General features: G+C 38.9%; 1 protein-coding gene across 2 annotated transcripts; it reads right to left on the bottom strand.

Annotated features, from left to right (window-relative positions):
• Positions 1-5,875: 5,875 nt before the first annotated feature.
• LOC135477038 (uncharacterized) lies at positions 5,876-18,634 on the bottom strand. 2 transcript variants are annotated; one of them, XM_064757199.1, is made up of 11 exons: positions 18,606-18,634; positions 17,587-17,764; positions 16,809-17,041; positions 16,204-16,329; positions 14,979-15,104; positions 13,182-13,409; positions 12,554-12,622; positions 10,909-11,027; positions 10,359-10,601; positions 10,095-10,113; positions 5,876-7,600 (listed from the first exon to the last, which is right to left on the bottom strand). In XM_064757199.1, the coding sequence occupies exons 3-11, from the start codon at positions 17,014-17,016 to the stop codon at positions 7,488-7,490; spliced, it is 1,251 nt and encodes a 416-aa protein (XP_064613269.1). In that variant the 5' UTR covers positions 17,017-17,041; positions 17,587-17,764; positions 18,606-18,634; the 3' UTR covers positions 5,876-7,487. The 2 variants fall into 2 exon arrangements, with proteins under 2 accessions (XP_064613269.1, XP_064613262.1); XM_064757192.1 differs by lacking the exon at positions 18,606-18,634 and adding an exon at positions 18,427-18,522.
• Positions 18,635-18,705: the final 71 nt, after the last annotated feature.

Raw genomic sequence — 18,705 nt, 5'->3', positions numbered from 1 at the left:
TTATATTTATTCAGTATATACAAAATGATAACGAAATTGCAAATAAGAGTATCAGTGGTGCTGTTGGATTCCAAGTAAACGAGAGAATCAGAAATGTACAAGCTTACTGACTCTGCCTACGCGATCACGAGCTTGTTCATCATTCCAAATGTGTCAGGCACTTAGCATATATATCTTATCTTTCTCTACCATTAACCCGTAAAGATATACGTAATGTCTGAGTTGATTTACTGAAGATGATGTGACCTTGGTTATAGGATACTTCTGCAGGCCTGTACATAGGTTGAGACCACAAAAGGAGATAAAAGTACTTGTCACGCGCGGGCATGACTGACAAGTATAATCTTGATTGTAAGAGTAGGCGTTTAAGAGAACAACCCAGATCACATAGCAATGGCAAATTTAGAACATGTGCATACAGTTAAATAGATTCGAACTTTACAGTACATAGATAATACATTTCTTTCTTTCTTGGGGTCTACATGTACTAAGATGCAGGGTCCTGGAAGATTTTAACATGTCCAAAAAATATCTTTAAACTGCATTTTGGGTTGCTCGTTATCTGTTTTGAGATCAGCAATCCAAGCAATGCAGGGATTCCGAATACAATGTGAAATGGATTTTTTTTTTTTTTTTTGATTGGTGTTTTACGCCGTACTCAAGAATATTTCACTTATACGACGTCGGCCAGCATTATGGTGGGTGGAAACCGGGCACAGCCCGGGGAAAACCCACGACCATCCGCAGGTTGCTGGAAGACCTTCTCACGTACGGCCCGAGAGGAAGCCAGCATGAGCTGGACTTGAACTCACAGCGACCGCATTGGTGAGAGACTCCTGGGTCATTACGCTGCGCTAGCGCTTTAACCGACTGAGCCACGGAGGCCCCCAATGTGAAATGGACAATAGGGACACAGCATACAGTGTACTGAAAAACTCTATTCGTAATTCATTTATTTATTTATAAATTTGGTTGGTGTTTTACCCCGTATTCAAAAATATTTCGCTGATACGAGGAAGGACGCCAGGAGGAACTTGGGGAGGAACCAACTCGACACATGATAAATTCCTTAAAACACAATTATTTATCTGATTGGTGTTTTACGCCGTACTCAAGAATATTTCATTTATACGATGGCGGCCAGCATTATGGTGGGTGGAAACCGGGCACAGCCCGGGGGAAACCCATGACCATCCGCAGGTTGCTGACAGACCTTCCCACATACTGCCGGAGAAGAAGCCAGCATGAGCTGGACTTGAACTCACAGCGACCGCATTGGTGAGAGACCCCTGGGTCATTACCCCGCCATTGAAATTTAAAATCTCTGCTTGATCAATACACGGACTTGAATTGATCACTCGAATTAAGTTTTGGGCTATCATTGACAATGACAAGACCACAATCACAACAATAAGTTTCCTCCTCATTATCCTATAAACTAATTTCGTCAGCTCGATTAATTAATTTATTTGATTATATTGCTTAACGCCATGCTCAATCAAATTTCACCTATGCAACGGTGGTCAGTTTTATGGGTGGAGGAAACCGGAGCGCCCGGGCTGTACCACCGAACTTTAGCAAGTTTCTGATGAACTTAAACGCATGGGACGTACATACATACAGACCATATTGGTGGATGACGATTGGTCTTCAACGAACGTTAGACTGCGGAAAGGGCCTCACGACCGTCGCCGACCACTCATTGTCACCAAGGCCCCACAAGCAAGGAGAGCGGTGGAATTTAGACTCATTGTCCAAGGCCGGGTTTGAACTCGCACTTCATGTACCCTTGCGATTGAAAAGCAAGCACCTTTAACCACTAGGACACAGCCCGTTCCCGCGGTATCTGCTTGAAGAATGAAAATTTCCACTGGAGTAACCAGGTATAACCATTATAGGCCTTAAGACCCCTGAAAGGTTTTGCACTTAATAGCCTTGTAAGTTTGATTTTCTGCCTTTGGAGAATCCTAACGGTTTTAGCCGCGGGGGAAGAGAAATGGTTCTGTAATCATGTATATGTTTTCATACTTAAACGGCCAATAGAGTGTAGCGTATAGCGAGTGTTATAGGCTTACCTGCAGCGTGGTTCCAAACTGTCCCCTTAATCCGGAAGAGTACAATACACACGGCCACCGTAATTTATGATTCCTGAATGCTATGCAACATCTTGCCATGGGCGCTTGGGTGATAGTTACAGATTAATGCATTTAGATCAAATATACCTATAAGCGCATAATATCTATATGAAGGTTCCATAGTTATCCTTGTTCAAGAAAATGACATCACCTTTGTGTTTTACTGTCTTGACCGACGTTTATAAACTAGACTCCGGAAAGACGTTTTGGCTGACGTTTATAAACTACAGGCTTAGCAAAGATTCTGTCGTCCACCAGAGTTAGTAAACACCATCATCTGGAACCGAACCAGTTCAGTATATACAGCAATATCTTGCCCATTGGCAGTTTGGATGGTTAGGGGCCGTGCATTTAGGTCGAATTTAGGCCAAATGTTTGATTATTTATAGTAAAAAAAAAGTGTATATATTCGTAGTATACGTATGCGGAAGATCGAGGGTTCATTCTTCTTAGAATTGTACTTATTTTTTTATTAATTATGAATTAATTATTCAGACAATTTGACACAGTCGTAATTGACTGGTCCTTTAAAACGCATTGCTCCAGAATTTTTAATTTAAAGGACAGCAGTCATTTTTGGATGGAGGAACGAATGTGGCGGGTCTAAACTGCCCACCTTCGCAAGGTGAATAACAAACTTAAAGCCGCGAAAGCAACAGCGAAGGGGGATTTGAACACATGACCTCATAAGTCAAAGGCCTTATACACTCGCTGCAAGCAGGCGCAACCAGGCTCAGAGCCAATAAGCTCTCACACCTCCTGGCCTGTACAGAGATTTAACTTATCTGCTTCCGCATTTCGTTGATAAATGTAATATCAGATTGCTTATACATGAAAATACATATTCTTGGGTGTGTGTGTGTGTGTACTTGTGTGTGCTGAGACATTCCTTTATATCGTCACAGTAAGGTTCATTATCTCCTCCTCAGATTTATTATTGTGTGGACGGGGCACTCAACTTACCTCAACAGCATTTAACTTACTGTTGAGTCAACAAAAGTTGAACAATGTTGGATAGTCTGGACGGGGCTTAAGTGAAGGTGTTCTCCAACGTTTCACGAGCGTCATCGTCCGTTTCTTGTCACCACGTATGCCTACACTGAAGGGGTAGTCTACAATTCCCTGTCCAATGGATCTCATAGGCAAGGCCACGACCTGTCCCCAACATTAAGGAAGCCTTGGAAAAGTGACCTGGAATCTGGTGGTGTGAATTAATCCTACCCTGCTGTGTTTAAGCGAGGACAACTGTAGTGACACAGCCTATCTCTGAAAACTATCGCTTGTGTCTTCCATAATGATTATTTCTAGATGCCTGTATGTAGCCTTAGGAGAACACACCCGGTGCAAACGATCATTTATTTCTGTACAACAAGAATACACAAAAAAACTCTGAAAACTATCGCTTGTGTCTTCCATAATGATTATTTCTAGATGCCTGTATGTAGCCTTAGGAGAACACACCCGGTGCAAACGATCATTTATTTCTGTACAACAAGAATACACATGACTTATATACACATGACCGATTAGCTGGTGGAATTAAAAGGTCCCTACAAAAACTTTTCCAACCAGTTACCAGCAGAACATATAGCACAAACTATGTATGAAAAAGTTCAGACATTCTGAGACAATTTAAGCATGATGTTACTCAAGCTGGACACACAGCTGGATGCAGTTCGGTCTGTTTTCGACAAGGCATAATAAAAATAAAAAAACATTAAAAAAAAGAAAAAAGAAAAAAAAAACTGCAAAGGCTGAAAGGCTGCTATTGGCGTAAGATTTAACAGGAAAAATACTGACATTATGAGTGGTGTATACTAGTACATAAATAAAGCCGGTTTTAAAACTTGAAAATAAAATAAAGACAAGACATGATTGCAACAATGATTATTTGAGATACGCCCATACACTGGGCATATGTTTCACATAAAAACACATCTTGGATGGTGAGCTAAGAAAGCCATGTGAGTAAAAAGGGAATGCAAGATAAAAATATTACAACAAGAGAAATCATCATCTAAGACCTTCAGAAAAGTGAAGCCAGGTAATATGAAGTGAGCAAGTCCAATCCTTCAATATCTAAAAGCCCAAATACAAATGTGCAGAGGAGCAGATATTAATGTGAATCAATCCAAATAATGTGAAATGCCACGTAACAGAAATGTAATCAACACACTGGTTCCTACTGTAGAGCACAGTAAATACAGCATCAGGGCTATGTAGAACATCCATCAACTTTATCACGGACTTTTAACTGCACTGTCAGCAGAAGTATGACCTGATCAGTAAAATCATACCCTACTTTTCTCACATTTTTGGCCTATAACACCATGTCAGATTCAAGCAAAAAGACGCTCATGTAACCATAATGACAACACAGTTCCAAAACTTTAAAACTGGGAATGGTCTTGATATAGTGAACATTAAAAATGAATTAAAAAGGCTCTGTATTTATACAACACTAATTCTGCACAAGCAACAAAGATTAAAAACATATCCACCATACATGTACATGAAATGGGTACAGTATATAGACATGACTAGTTTTATACAGTACCATACGGTCAATTTGGACAGCATAACATAGCCACAAGTCATAGCCAAACAGCAGTACCTTACATTCAGTCTGGACAATGTGACATAGTCACAAGGCAAAGGAAACAGCAGTATCTTACATTCAGTCTGGACAATGTGACATAGTCACAAGGCAAAGGAAACAGCAGTATCTTACATTCAGTCTGGACAATGTGACATAACCACAAGACACAGGAAACAGTAGTATCTTACATTCAGTCTGGACAATGTGACATAGTCACAAGGCAAAGGAAACAGCAGTATCTTACATTCAGTCTGGACAATGTGACATAACCACAAGACACAGGAAACAGTAGTATCTTACATTCAGTCTGGACAATGTGACATAGTCACAAGGCAAAGGAAACAGCAGTATCTTACATTCAGTCTGGACAATGTGACATAACCACAAGACACAGGAAACAGTAGTATCTTACATTCAGTCTGGACAATGTGACATAGCCACAAGGCAAAGGAAACAGCAGTGCCGTACATTCAGTCTGGACAATGTGACATAGTCAGAAGACATAGGAACAACAGTACCTCACATTCAGTCTGGGCAACATGACATAGTCACAAGGCAAAGGAAACAGCAGTGCCGTACATTCAGTCTGGACAACATGACATAGTCACAAGGCAAAGGAAACAGCAGTACCTTACATTCAGTCTGGACAACATGACATAGTCACAAGGCAAAGGAAACAGCAGTACCTTACATTCAGTCTGGACAACATGACATAGTCACAAGGCAAGGAAACAGCAGTACCTTACATTCAGTCTGGACAACATGACATAGTCACAAGGCAAGGAAACAGCAGTGCCTTACATTCAGTCTGGACAACATGACACAGTCACAAGGCAAAGGAAACAGCAGTGCCGTACATTCAGTCTGGACAACATGACATAGTCACAAGGCAAAGGAAACAGCAGTCCCTTACATTCAGTCTGGACAACATGACACAGTCACAAGGCAAAGGAAACAGCAGTGCCGTACATTCAGTCTGGAAAACATGACACAGTCACAAGGCAAAGGAAACAGCAGTGCCGTACATTCAGTCTGGACAACATGACATAGTCACAAGGCAAGGAAACAGCAGTCCCTTACATTCAGTCTGGACAACATGACACAGTCACAAGGCAAAGGAAACAGCAGTGCCTTACATTCAGTCTGGACAACATGACACAGTCACAAGGCAAAGGAAACAGCAGTGCCGTACATTCAGTCTGGACAACATGACATAGTCACAAGGCAAAGGAAACAGCAGTGCCGTACATTCAGTCTGGACAACATGACATAGTCACAAGGCAAAGGAAACAGCAGTACCTTACATTCAGTCTGGACAACATGACATAGTCACAAGACATGGGAAACAGCAGTACCTTACATTCAGTCTGGACAATATGAGATAGCCACAAGGCACAATACCTATTACCTTACATTTAATATGGACAACACAGCATGGCCAAACTGAATAAAAGGCCATTAGCAGAACTTTGCCTTCAGTATGTACAACATTGTCGCTAGCACTACAAAACAACATGATGAAAGACATTTACCTTAAAACAGTACTAGTCAGTGCAAACTGAAATCCTGCATGATTTATTTATTTGATTGGTGTTTTACGCCATACTCAAGAATATTTCACTGATACGATCCATATTATTCTGGTCACTAAACACTTTCTTCTTTTTAGATGATGCTAATGTTGATCTACATCACATAATGTGCTCTATTATGTTTTCAAATCATGGGTTAATTATCACTGTTCCACAATGCAGATGTCAGTTCAGATGCACTAGGTATTACCTGTATAAAGGCGATATACAACTTGACTCAAAATATGATCAATTTTGTATCTATATTTATGCCTTTATACAACATAACAACCTGATTAGCCAAAGTGTTGCTTTCAAGTACTGTACTTCAAGTACGGGATGAGACCTTCACTATGGGATGAGACCTTCACTACAGGATGAGACCTTCACTACGGGATCACTCATTCATTATTCTGTTACACAGTGCAATCTGTCTTTAAACTCTGTTATACAATCTGTTCTTTGGGTAGGCAAACCAATCTTTATATTCACAGTACTTTTTTGGTTTAAATATACATGTATGTTACAAATCAAAAAGACCCTGATGCATCTTCGCTTTACGATGATTCTGGTATTGCTCCACAGCAACTAAACAATTCTTTCTGTTGTAAGGTTCGTGGCCACAAATTTCTCATGTATTTTCTTCACTAACTCAATGATTTGGTCGATATTTAATCTATCAAAAATTGTCATGTAGCTGTTCTAATAATGCAGGTGTTGTGTACACTAAATAAAGTATATTCACTCACATATATTAACAACAAATATATCACTGTAAAGCAAGATCTCCAAATTAATCCATCATATCTTTAATGAAATATAACATAAATGTATATCATAAACCATACTGGTGCTTTATCTAAGTATCAATATTTCCTCTTTAAACACTAATATCTCAGAACTAAATAGCTAAAAAAACATAGTTATTAATCCTACGACACAAAAGACACAATTTACTGATTCTAACAAAAGTTAACAAAAGACCAAATTAGTTTATGGTTTATATTTCCTTTTTGTAGAAATCTTTATGCCATACATAGAAATAAGACTGCATGACTAGCTATACATAAGCATAATGACCACCAATATCTGCCCACCACCATCTTCTTCTACACAGTTTTCCAGCCAGCTGCCCTAGCCTCTATGATGTCCAGTAAAACATCCTTGACCATTTCACTTGTTTTACTGGAGAGGAACTTTTCTTTGACCGTAATATAAAGCTGGTACATCTGGGAAGGAACATCGATCTCCAGCAAAGGTCCCACCTTTTTCAGAAGGTAGAAGATTTGCTCCGCCTGGGAATAAATAAATATAAGGATTCAAATTGTGTTAACATGTTAAAGGTACTTTTTTACAACATCACGTGCCAGAACACATAGGAAACAGCACTACTGTCAGAAATCATTCCATTTACTGGTATTTATTTATCTATTTGTATGGTGTAACGGAGTTCGGGAATTCTCCTCTTATATAATGGCGGTCAGGTTTATTGGTTTATTTAAAGCAAACGAATGTCCCTTGAAGGTATTTGGCAAACCTCTCGACTAACAAATGCATTCAAACTGGCAAGAGTGTGTGATCGCATTTGTCACAGAGACTGATTGGTTGCATCAATATCACTACTTTTGCCAAACAGAGCCAGGAATGGTCACAAATTCATTTTAATCATCAGGTTAAAATGCCACCATCTTTCTCACCAATAAAAGGGTAGTTTTGACTTTATTTGGTTGTTGCTCTTAATCCTTTGAACAAACCTCAGCATTTAAGAATCCTGAGTCTTAACTGAATATGGCACAGTGGAAAATTGTTCAAACTTGACATGGTTAGTCACAGGGTTACTCAGGCAATATGGAAATATGTCGCGTCACTAATCCTCATATTGGGCAAAGCACCATGAGGATTACCAACACCATACATTTCTGTATCCTCTCACTGAGTAACATATTTATCTTGCAAAAGACCAATGAATTCAGCCCGAAGGCTGATGTACAGGTGAATCGCTTCAGCAACCTCATGTTTGTCACACTGAATAAAGGGAGATAACCCAATCAACAGGCATATACATCAGCTGACGCACGCCATGGGGATACACGTCCCCCCCACCAGACCATTGCTGTCCAATGAAAACCGGGGCATTTGTTTTTGATGCAGGATAATGATACATATGATGTCATTTAATGCAGTAAAGTCTGGAAACAACTGTTTCATTTTGTAAGGATGTAAGTCCAGCACACTTTGGGTTAAAGAAAAGCATGTTATTTACATTTAAGAAAGCAGAAGTTAACTCAGTATCAGAGCTGTTATAGTGCTATTGCATCAAGTCCAGAAGATTGACGTTACATTAATGATAAAGTCTTAATGCACAGCTGGTTATACAGAATTGGTTGACAAGTTATTTCTATCCTGGAAGGAAAAACATAAAGTGGCATACACTTTGCCAGATAAACTTTTAAAAACTATAAGTACATCAGATTAAAAAACTTTCACTTATATTTTTGGACTTTTTAAAATGGAATTCAAAAAATTCAAATGTTTGAATTTCAAGCTCGGCTTTATGGAGCATACTGACAGTGGCAAGGCACTCGTACATACATGTGTATATCACATTTTTTATTCGCATTCAAGTGAATGGTGAAACTTTTAAGAACATTATTAGACTAGTATTTTATTTGTGGATAAAAGTTACTAAGAAAACCTGTAATTAGAGTGGGAAAAACTTTGTGATGTTTGAGTACCTCAACACCAGCTACTTTCACAGCATTTGATCATCCTAAAAAAAATCTAAAAAACAAATACAACTTTTTTAGCCACAGTTCACACTTGTCTGTCTTGGCAAATGTTAACAGCACAAAGCACTTGATTGCTTAAATAATGCATCCATCTACCCATCTTACTTGGTTATTGCTGCATTTGTTCTGAAGTATAAACAACAAATCCAACTCACACAGAAACCAACCAATTGAAGCTTTGCAAAGCACAGCACTTGAGCTCACTTCATGCAAACAAAAACTCTCTGTAGGAATACATCACTCTCACACGATCATATCAAGTACACACTTAACGCGCTCAAGAGAGATGCATTCAACAGCCAGAGTCTCAGAGAGACATAGAGATCATAAGTTGACATTTTGAAATCTCTGTTACAAATGTTCTGCACAATGCATTTTTTTTTAGCAACTTAACCTTCTCTCCAGAATGGATCATGAGAAAAAGATTGCTGTATAAGGTATGACTAGGACTACATGTACATGTATGATCGAGAAATATTTGATGTATACTACCCTATAGATGTGTGTACATTACACATGTGCACTGTATATGGAAGTCAAAGAATTGAGAGAAAGCAGTGAGAAAGCACACCAAAACCACAGGCCATACAAAGACACAGCAACAAAGGTGATGCTTTTGATAACATACATGGCACTTTGCAATATGCGGAAAGTCTTAGAAAAAAACTTTACAAAAATAATATTATTCTAGTACATAATGGAAAACCAACACTTGCAGCAAATGTGTAATTAGCAGCAGACAGGTGAAGGTATGTAACATCTTGCATTTTAAAAGCACTCTAAGAAGTAGGATACCAGAGTCGCAAAAACGGGGGATATTCATTTTGTCATCAGTGTGCCTTGTGGGATGATATTACTGGATGTTTCAGGATTTCTTGAGAAAACTTACTACTTGTTGATACAAGTCAGTTTTCAATGTTCTGGTGTACAAGCAGCTGTTCAGAGACTCACACAACAACAAATAAGCATGACTTCTCAGGGGCAAATATAAAGCTCTTACCTACACGAGTAACATCAGTCTGGAATCAATTTCACCTCGATATAGTACAATATGCATATACAACAGGACCTGGTACATGTAGTTGATTCTTAAGCACCAAGAAGAGTTGCACAAAATCTCAAAATTTGTTTGTTTCCTTGCTAGAGGCCAAATATTGCTTTTAACAAATACATTTTCAACTATAAAACAAATTTTGTCTTTATACAAATACTGGACATTTTCAAACATCAGACAAATTTTACATCTAGACTATACATGACATACCTGCAGAGCATCTGATGACACCTTAATGAACGCATAAATGTGGTTGTAGATGAGTTCTGCACACATTAGACGCGCTGACTCGTGAAACACGTTACAGCAGTACATCACTGTGACAAAGTTGAGGAAAGGCAAGCCAGTCGTCACAGAAACATTCTTGTTTTTCCCTTTCCCATTCTGGCAGGCTTCCAAAAGAGCATTCACAAACCTCCCATCAGCACCTGGTTTTGTAATTTGTTTTTCTTTCTGAAAAATTACAAAATGCATTTATTCTCTTCAGACAGTACTGGTATAAATTCTCCATTAGAGGCTTATTCCACAAAACCATTTCTGACAAAAGTCAAAATTCAAATATGATTTTCAAGCTTATTTTGGGGAGTCTAGAAATTACAACACCAACATTACATATCTCATAAAATTAATCCTAAAGAAAAAAGTGCAAAAATTCTAACTTGTACCAATATCACAATAACACAGGAAAATGTTAATAAATCAGGTCTTTACTCAAAACATATCTTAGTGTCTGACGAAATGCTTGTCTACAGTACCATACCTGAAGTATAAACATGACAATGTATCTCATCCTGTAGGAAAACAGTTCAGATATGGAGGAGTTGGCGACCAACACCTCAGCTATTCTCTGTAGTTGAGTGTTGGACACACGAGTGGTATCTGAAACACATTCAGCGAACTATTAAAAGCTGAATACTGAAATCATTATACAGATTGATAGACAGATTGATTATTGTTCTGCAGAAGACACTTATATGACGACTGGAAAGTTTCATGGTTGGAGAAAACCAGAGTGGCCAGGATAAACCATCAACCTTTGGCAAGTTACTCGCAAACTTTCCCATGTACAAACTTGCATTCCACATTGCTGGAAGACAACTGGTTTTAAAACAAATGTAAGACTGGGCAAAGCCCTATAAGCAGTGTCTGCTTATTGTCACCAAGGTTCCAAAGCACAGTGAGCGAGTGGGAATCTACAAATTCTGTCCAAGGTGGGGACTGAATCCACACCATATGTTACTGATGGTTAGGTGTCACGCACCTTACTCATCTAGATGCAGGTACATCCAACTCAGCAGAGTGACTGTTTAATCAGTTCTGATTCAGTTCTGAAGAGATGACTTCATAAATGACACTTAATGTCAAATTTACACTGATGGCAGTCAGCAGCTTTATAAATGACGGAAAGCGTATGAATGTATGCCTAGGGTTTCATGTTGTGCTTATAAACAATTTTTCAGTCACATGATGATGAGGTGTCATTAAGTGTATGTACATTTACTGTATCTTTTGGTGGCAGGGTGAGTCCATGCCGCCAAAGTGCTGTTCCCACTGACCTATCGTGCCAAGGACACCACGCCCAGCCACATTATACTGACATCAATCCAACTAGTCCTGTTTCCTTCCTTTAATCTCACACCAAGCAAGGCAGCAGAAAGTACCATTTTGAAGTCTTTGTTATGATCTAACGCGGTTTTGATCTTCAGGGTAACTGCAACACCTTGCCAGGCTCTGGACAATCAGTCTAATTTCAAGCTGCAACTACACAAGAAAGGGCCCAAAGTATGTCAGGATTTGATCGATAATCTTAAGAAGGGATTACTCTAACTTGGGCATTATGCCATCTGTTCTAGTTTATGGTCTAAATGTGAGCAGATCAAAGATTTATATACACATTTCTGATATCTGGAGGATACCAAAAACGTTCAAATCTGTTGATCTTAACACCAAGTCCATGTGAATAAATGAATAATTTTGCTCTCAAGTTCAACTCAGTGAAAACTGTTAAGTGTTTGAATGGCTTGTTTCAATGGTCTCTTTGTATTATGATTAATTTATTTGATTAGTGTTTTATGTTGTACCCAACAACATTTCACTTGTATGGCAGCGGCCAACATTTCACTTGTATGGCAGCGGCCAACATTTCACTTGTATGGCAGCGGCCAACATTTCACTTGTATGGCAGCGGCCAACATTTCACTTGTATGGCAGCGACCAACATTTCACTTGTATGGCAGCGGCCAACATTTCACTTGTATGGCAGCAGCCAACATTATGGTGAGAGGAAATCAGGCTCTGGAAACCCACGACCATCTGCAGGTCCCTGGCAGACCTTCCCATGTACGATTTGGTATTTTGGGCACACCCTTCACTAGTTCACATGTCAAGTTGTGGTAAGGGATTACCTTGAAGAGCTTCTATCACTAGATCTGAGACTCCTTGTGAAAGCAGTGTGGGGCCTTCTACCTGCACACCTGTGAACATAACTACATGTAGTCCCATATACACAATTTAAAGCAGAGAACTGTTAAATATGTGGAAATGGCCAAGGAAAAAAAAAAAGGAAAATGAAAATGAAAATTTTATAAATTTTGCATATAATTTGGCCAATTTCAGATTTTAGTAAATTTTAGGTCATTGTAACTCAAGATTTTAAAATATTAAATTGCTGATAATCTCTGAATTGGGGGCAAGTCCTGAAAGCTTTCATCTCATAATATGCAAAAGGTTACTGATTAAGCAGATGGGAAGACGAAGATTTTGTGAAATTTTATAAAATGTAGACTATGACACCATAGAATGTGTGTATATAAGCTAGCTATGACAACAAGTTTCAGCTTTGTCATGTTTGTATGCATACCAGATTGTATATACAGCTCTGAAAAGTGGGACAGATATACACACAGTTGCACAAATGGTTGGTACCTATTTAAAGACTACCCCAAAAGACCTTTTATCAAAAATATAAACCAGGGTGCCATAGGATTTAAAAATCTTCAAAATGTATATGCACAAGGCACATGTATACTGTACCTGGATTCAATGTTTTAATATACAGTGCATGACCCTCTTTTGGCTTCTTCCTTAACAGTTTCCTAAGTGTGCGCTCAGCAACACTTCCTGAACTATCATCACATGTCCTCTCAGGTTTTTGATGGATAGTGGTGCTGACTCTGAGCGGACTAGTATAATTCAGCTCTCCACTGAATCCAAACACAGAGTTGGTAGGCTTACATGTATCAAGGCTACCAAAGAGCTTGTCTGATAAAAAAACAAAAAATGTAAAATCTCAGCTCCGAACGCATAAAGTAAAATAGAAAATATATTTGGTCACAGCGCATTCAAATTGCTCAACTTTAAGACAAACACACCAGCTCAATACATGAAACAAAACATTTATCAAATATTAACAAATATTCTAATACACAAGGCGATATGGTCCTGTATGTAATTAATACACTTGCACAGCTACAAAGATAGGCCGTCACCCTCTTGTTTAATACTGTGCTTTATACAATGATATATAGCAAACCTGAGCTCAATACATGAAGTGCTCCTTGATACACCAGCTTTCCGATTACCTTAACATTGCTTTAATTTTTATCAGACGCTTAAGCTACACTTGTACAAGGGACAGATGAGCTTAAACCGACCACACTGATTTAAACTCATGGTGAGTTCAAATTTTATCTACAGTGGATACATTTTTATTCATTGTATCTTAATATTCCAATCCACAAACAAAACGCTGTACCTGACTTTACATCTGGTAAGGGTAATACCCTCATATTATGCTCCTTCGCCCTGGACTGTATGCCAGGTCTAGCAGGAGCCTCTGCACTTCTGTACTCTACACTCGACATACCCTGTGTCTCTGATGACACAAAGTGTAGACACATGAAACAGAATACTCATAATTTTCCTCCGTAACTATAAACTTTTCTGACTGTTATAAATTCATTCATTCATTCATCTATTCTTTAATTTGCTCTGACTACTGACTAAAGCCACATCTATGAATTTTTGATTAATATGAGCGTGGTGAGACTTGCAGCATGGGTATAGAGGAAGCTGGCTCTCATGGCAGCTGACTGACCATGACTGATGATGACACAGCCTGTAATCCAGTATACCTGGCTTCCTCCACACACAAACACTTTGCAGCATGGGTATAGAGGAAGCTGGCTCTCATGGCAGGTGACTGACCATGACGGATAAAGATACAGCCTGGAATCCAGTACACCTGGCTTCCTCCACACACAAACACTTTGCAGCATGGGTATAGAGGAAGCTGGCTCTCATGGCAGCTGACTGACCATGACTGATGATGACACAGCCTGGAATCCAGTACACCTGGCTTCCTCCACACACCAACACTTTGCAGCATGGGTATAGAGGAAGCTGGCTCTCATGGCAGCTGACTGACCATGACGGATAAAGATACAGCCTGGAATCCAGTACACCTGGCTTCCTCCACACACAAACACTTTGCAGCATGGGTATAGAGGAAGCTGGCTCTCATGGCAGGTGACTGACCATGACGGATAAAGATACAGCCTGGAATCCAGTACACCTGGCTTCCTCCACACACAAACACTTTGCAGCATGGGTATAGAGGAAGCTGGCTCTCATGGCAGCTGACTGACCATGACTGATGATGACACAGCCTGTAATCCAGTATACCCGGCTTCCTCCACACACAAACACTGTAGAAGTCATTAGAAATTAACAATTCCTGAGCATAGTACTAAATCACTTAAATAAATAAATCCCATCACTTTGCAAGAAGTCATTGTAATTGTCTTATATGTGGACCGTCTTCATAGTTACCCTGTCTGACTCCTGATTCTTGTACTTCACGTCCGCTGAACTCCAGGAAATCTGTCCTTCCTACTGTACATGAACAATTGTTCTCTGTCACAACAGCTGGGTCACACGTGCCAACATTGCTTGAAGCTGATAATGACAACATGGATGAATGTTTCACAGTCATTCTGTTTTGATGCACGTTTCAATCCATCAGTTGTTGGATGAATGTCTCACAACAGTAACTTTACAACCATGGTTCTGATGAAAGGTTCACAACGTAATGATGCATGCTTCACCAGAAAAAGGATATTATGGATGGCTCAAAACAATTGTTCAGATAAATGCTTCACAACAAAATGATTTCAACTGACAAGCATTGCTGTGTGTGAGCAATGTTTCGATGAACGTTTCATGGCAATGTTTTGATGAATATTTACAGCAATGCTTTGATGAAGGTTTCATGGCAATGTTTTGATGAATATTCACAATAATGGTTGGGATGAATGTTTCACAGCAATGCTTTGATGAAATGTTTCATAGCAATGTTTTGATGAATGTTTCATGGCAATGTTTTGATGAATATTTACAGCAATGCTTTGATGAATGTTTCATGGCAATGTTTTGATGAATATTCACAATAATGGTTAGGATGAATGTTTCACAGCAATGCTTTGATGAAATGTTTCATAGCAATGTTTTGATGAATGTTTCATGGCAATGTTTTGATGAATATTTACAGCAATGCTTTGATGAATGTTTCATGGCAATGTTTTGATGAATATTCACAATAATGGTTAGGATGAATGTTTCACAGCAATGCTTTGAGGAAATGTTTCAGAGTAAAGGTTTTTGAGTAGATTCCCACCAAAAGTTCTGAATACCTAAGTGTACTTTTCCTAACCAGGAGATAGTGATGTATGTAACACATGCATTACCTGATCACCTCAAGTTCAGTTGGTCTGACGATAGAGTTCTACCCTTTCCACTTTCTGTTTCAATAATCTTGCTTCTAGTCATATTTGGAATCTTTTGGTGACAGCACAAAGCATCCACTTCACAAGTAAACCCATAATAATTTCACTATAACTGTCCAGGGCATGAGAGTTGCAGGTAAAGTATTTCAGAGCTGAGGCTTATAAAATACATATGCAAAGAAATACCAAATTGGTTTGCAGACTAAGAAAAATCGACAAACTTGAAGAGGATCTTTGTACCGTTCACCCTTTCACATTTCCTTGACTTTTACCATTTATCTTCAGATCCTTCTTCAACTCTCTGCCTGGGTCCCTCACACAGTCTGAGGCAGTACAGGAGCCTCTTGTCCCAAATACAGCCATAAGCTGACCATGAGGGTCACCTCCCTTCCTCCGAGCTGAAATGCAAGTTTACACTCAGCTTCAGTGTACACTGTACCAGTTTCCAGGTGTGCTCCTTAGTACTCAACGTACTTCTAGTTATCATAATGAAAAAGCATAGAAATTGTGAAAAATAGAAAAAAAAAATGAAAAGACACACATTGGTGGTTCAACAGAAATCTCCTACAAGTAATGCCCTAACTCAGGTACATGCTGTGGATAACCTTGATCAAACGGATCCTAGTAGGACATAACTTTAGCCAGATATAATCAGTGATAAGAACTTACATGTTTTGTTCAATGCTAGCCCATGGCTTCAACTGCAATGTACAAAGTAGTGCAGCAAACTTGGGTTTATCAGAAACATTTTTTCTTAATCTGCACTTGCATACATCTACGTACAAATTCACATCAGATATTTTTTAGTTTCAAACTTAAACTGTCAATTAACTTAAACTGTCAATTAACTTAAACTGTCAATTAACTTAAGTCCCACCTGGAATACTATACAATTCAACTGTTGGCCTTCTAGGCTTCCTTTGCTCGGCCTTGTTAACGTTGTCTTTCATGTTGACCTTCTCCTGTGTAATCTGCTGTTCTTGTATCATGTTGTCATGTGACAGCATCAGTCTGTGGTTTATACTGTGCAGAAACCCATGCTTAAAGTTCAGTCCTGGACAAGCTTCAACGTCATCACAGTCCATGGCAAGGAAGCTCTGAAGCGAACTTCTGAAACCAGAAAACTGAACTTAAATTCAGATCAATGTTTCATGCACATGATGTGTTAGATGGAAGTTGTTATCTGAAGGTAATACCTAGGAGGTGGTTTCAGTTTAATTCCTAGAGCTCAAAAATAACCTCTAAAATCTTATCTCAAATTCAGTCAGAAATGGTTTTGTGGAACAGGCACCATATCATCTTTGTTTTTTTACTTTTTTTTTTTGTATGGTGCCTTCTAGAAGAAATGATTTGCATAAAAAAACATTTGCACCATTTTGACGAGGCGGCATTACAGGCGAGATAAATGTTTCATTGGTCTACAAGGACCGTCCAGCCTCAGTCTGACACAGGACTTATGAAGTCTTAGTCTAAGCTGTATGTGACCCTGAGTGCCAAAGACTTCTAGGGAAGTTGACATTTGTTGAAAGCAGAACCTGGAGGTATATGTCATATGTACACCTGTACTGTTCATTTTTCGATCAGTCTCAAACATAAAATAAAATACACACAAACAATGAATATTGAAAATGGTATTCTTCAACCTGGGTAAATACCTTTGTTTACTGGTTTACACCTATCTTTAATCTGTTTTATTTCACTGCAGTTTTTGCTGGACACTCTGCAGGAGATTGTATCTGTACAGGATGAAAGCAGCTACAGCCAATAGCAGAAAGATGATTATCAGCAGAGGGAATGCCTGAACCAAATGATGGAGATGTGGAATCGGCATGTCTGTAAACAAAAGAACAAATTAATTAATGCAAACTATTACTGTTTAAATACAGTGCAGTAAATTGATGCAAAGGGTTGTAAAAGAATTCAAAATGGTCCAGAGTCAGTAGGCAGGTGACTAGTAATTCAGCTGCTGGATGGTCAATAATTACACTTTTAAAACCTTACTAGAGATGCAGGAGATGTACTTAACCTTAAGAAAATCTGTCAAAACCTTCTTGATTTAAAGGGATACAAAATTTTTGATGACTGGTTGCTGCAGAAGACACAAGTAAGCATACTGACAGCTAACTTTTAGTAGGGTACAAGCACCAGTACCGATATTGTAATGTGACCAAAGCTGGAAGATTTAACCCAATATCTTATCTGGAACTAAGCCAATAATTATTAATTATTTTTGCCTGTTTTCTACTCCTATGTAGGTTACCTCCATCACAATGAAACATTAAAATTAGTTTGAAACTCCATTATCATGGCCAATGGACAACATAAAATAAACTATTAAGACAGGCGTAGGCGTAAATAGCCACATTTAAATTCCACTATCCACAGATTCTTTGTTTTACAATTTTAGGATGATTTTCAGTTTTTCGGCTGCCACTAACAAATAGGGGCCTGTAACATTATCTCTTCATTAGACCATTCCCACAGCTTGCAAGTACCTTTACTAGTTCTGAGTTTTGACAAGTTACTTTTGTGGAACTTTAGCACAGACGAATGAACAATGCTTTTGATAATGGCCTCAGCTTTCACCGTCTTACATTTCAACTTTACATCACTATCTGAACAACTACCACAGGTGACAACGTCTAGCTAACCCGGGAAATAAGTGCATAACTACCTTACTCTTCAAAATCTAGTCAACAACTTCTACATCCAAGGGAGAGAATCGCAGACCATTCTAGATGGCGCCACTGGCTAGTATTGAAGAAAGGTACGAC

This window comes from Liolophura sinensis, chromosome 1, assembly GCF_032854445.1.
Source record: "Liolophura sinensis isolate JHLJ2023 chromosome 1, CUHK_Ljap_v2, whole genome shotgun sequence".
NCBI classification, from domain to species: domain Eukaryota; kingdom Metazoa; phylum Mollusca; class Polyplacophora; order Chitonida; family Chitonidae; genus Liolophura; species Liolophura sinensis.
Note: the sequence above shows the minus strand (reverse complement) of the source record. Positions and strands in the feature narration are given on the sequence as shown.

Excerpts from the sequence above, each read along its gene's own strand:
- LOC135477038 (XM_064757199.1), bottom strand. The coding sequence starts at position 17,016 with ATGGACTGTGATGACGTTGAAGCTTGTCCAGGACTGAACTTTAAGCAT. Across the intron at positions 16,330-16,808 it reads TGAATTGTATAGTATTCCAG|CTCGGAGGAAGGGAGGTGAC; the intron begins GTGGGACTTAAG and ends CTTGCATTTCAG. Across the intron at positions 13,410-14,978 it reads AGAATCAGGAGTCAGACAGG|ACAAGCTCTTTGGTAGCCTT; the intron begins GTAACTATGAAG and ends TTTTTTTATCAG.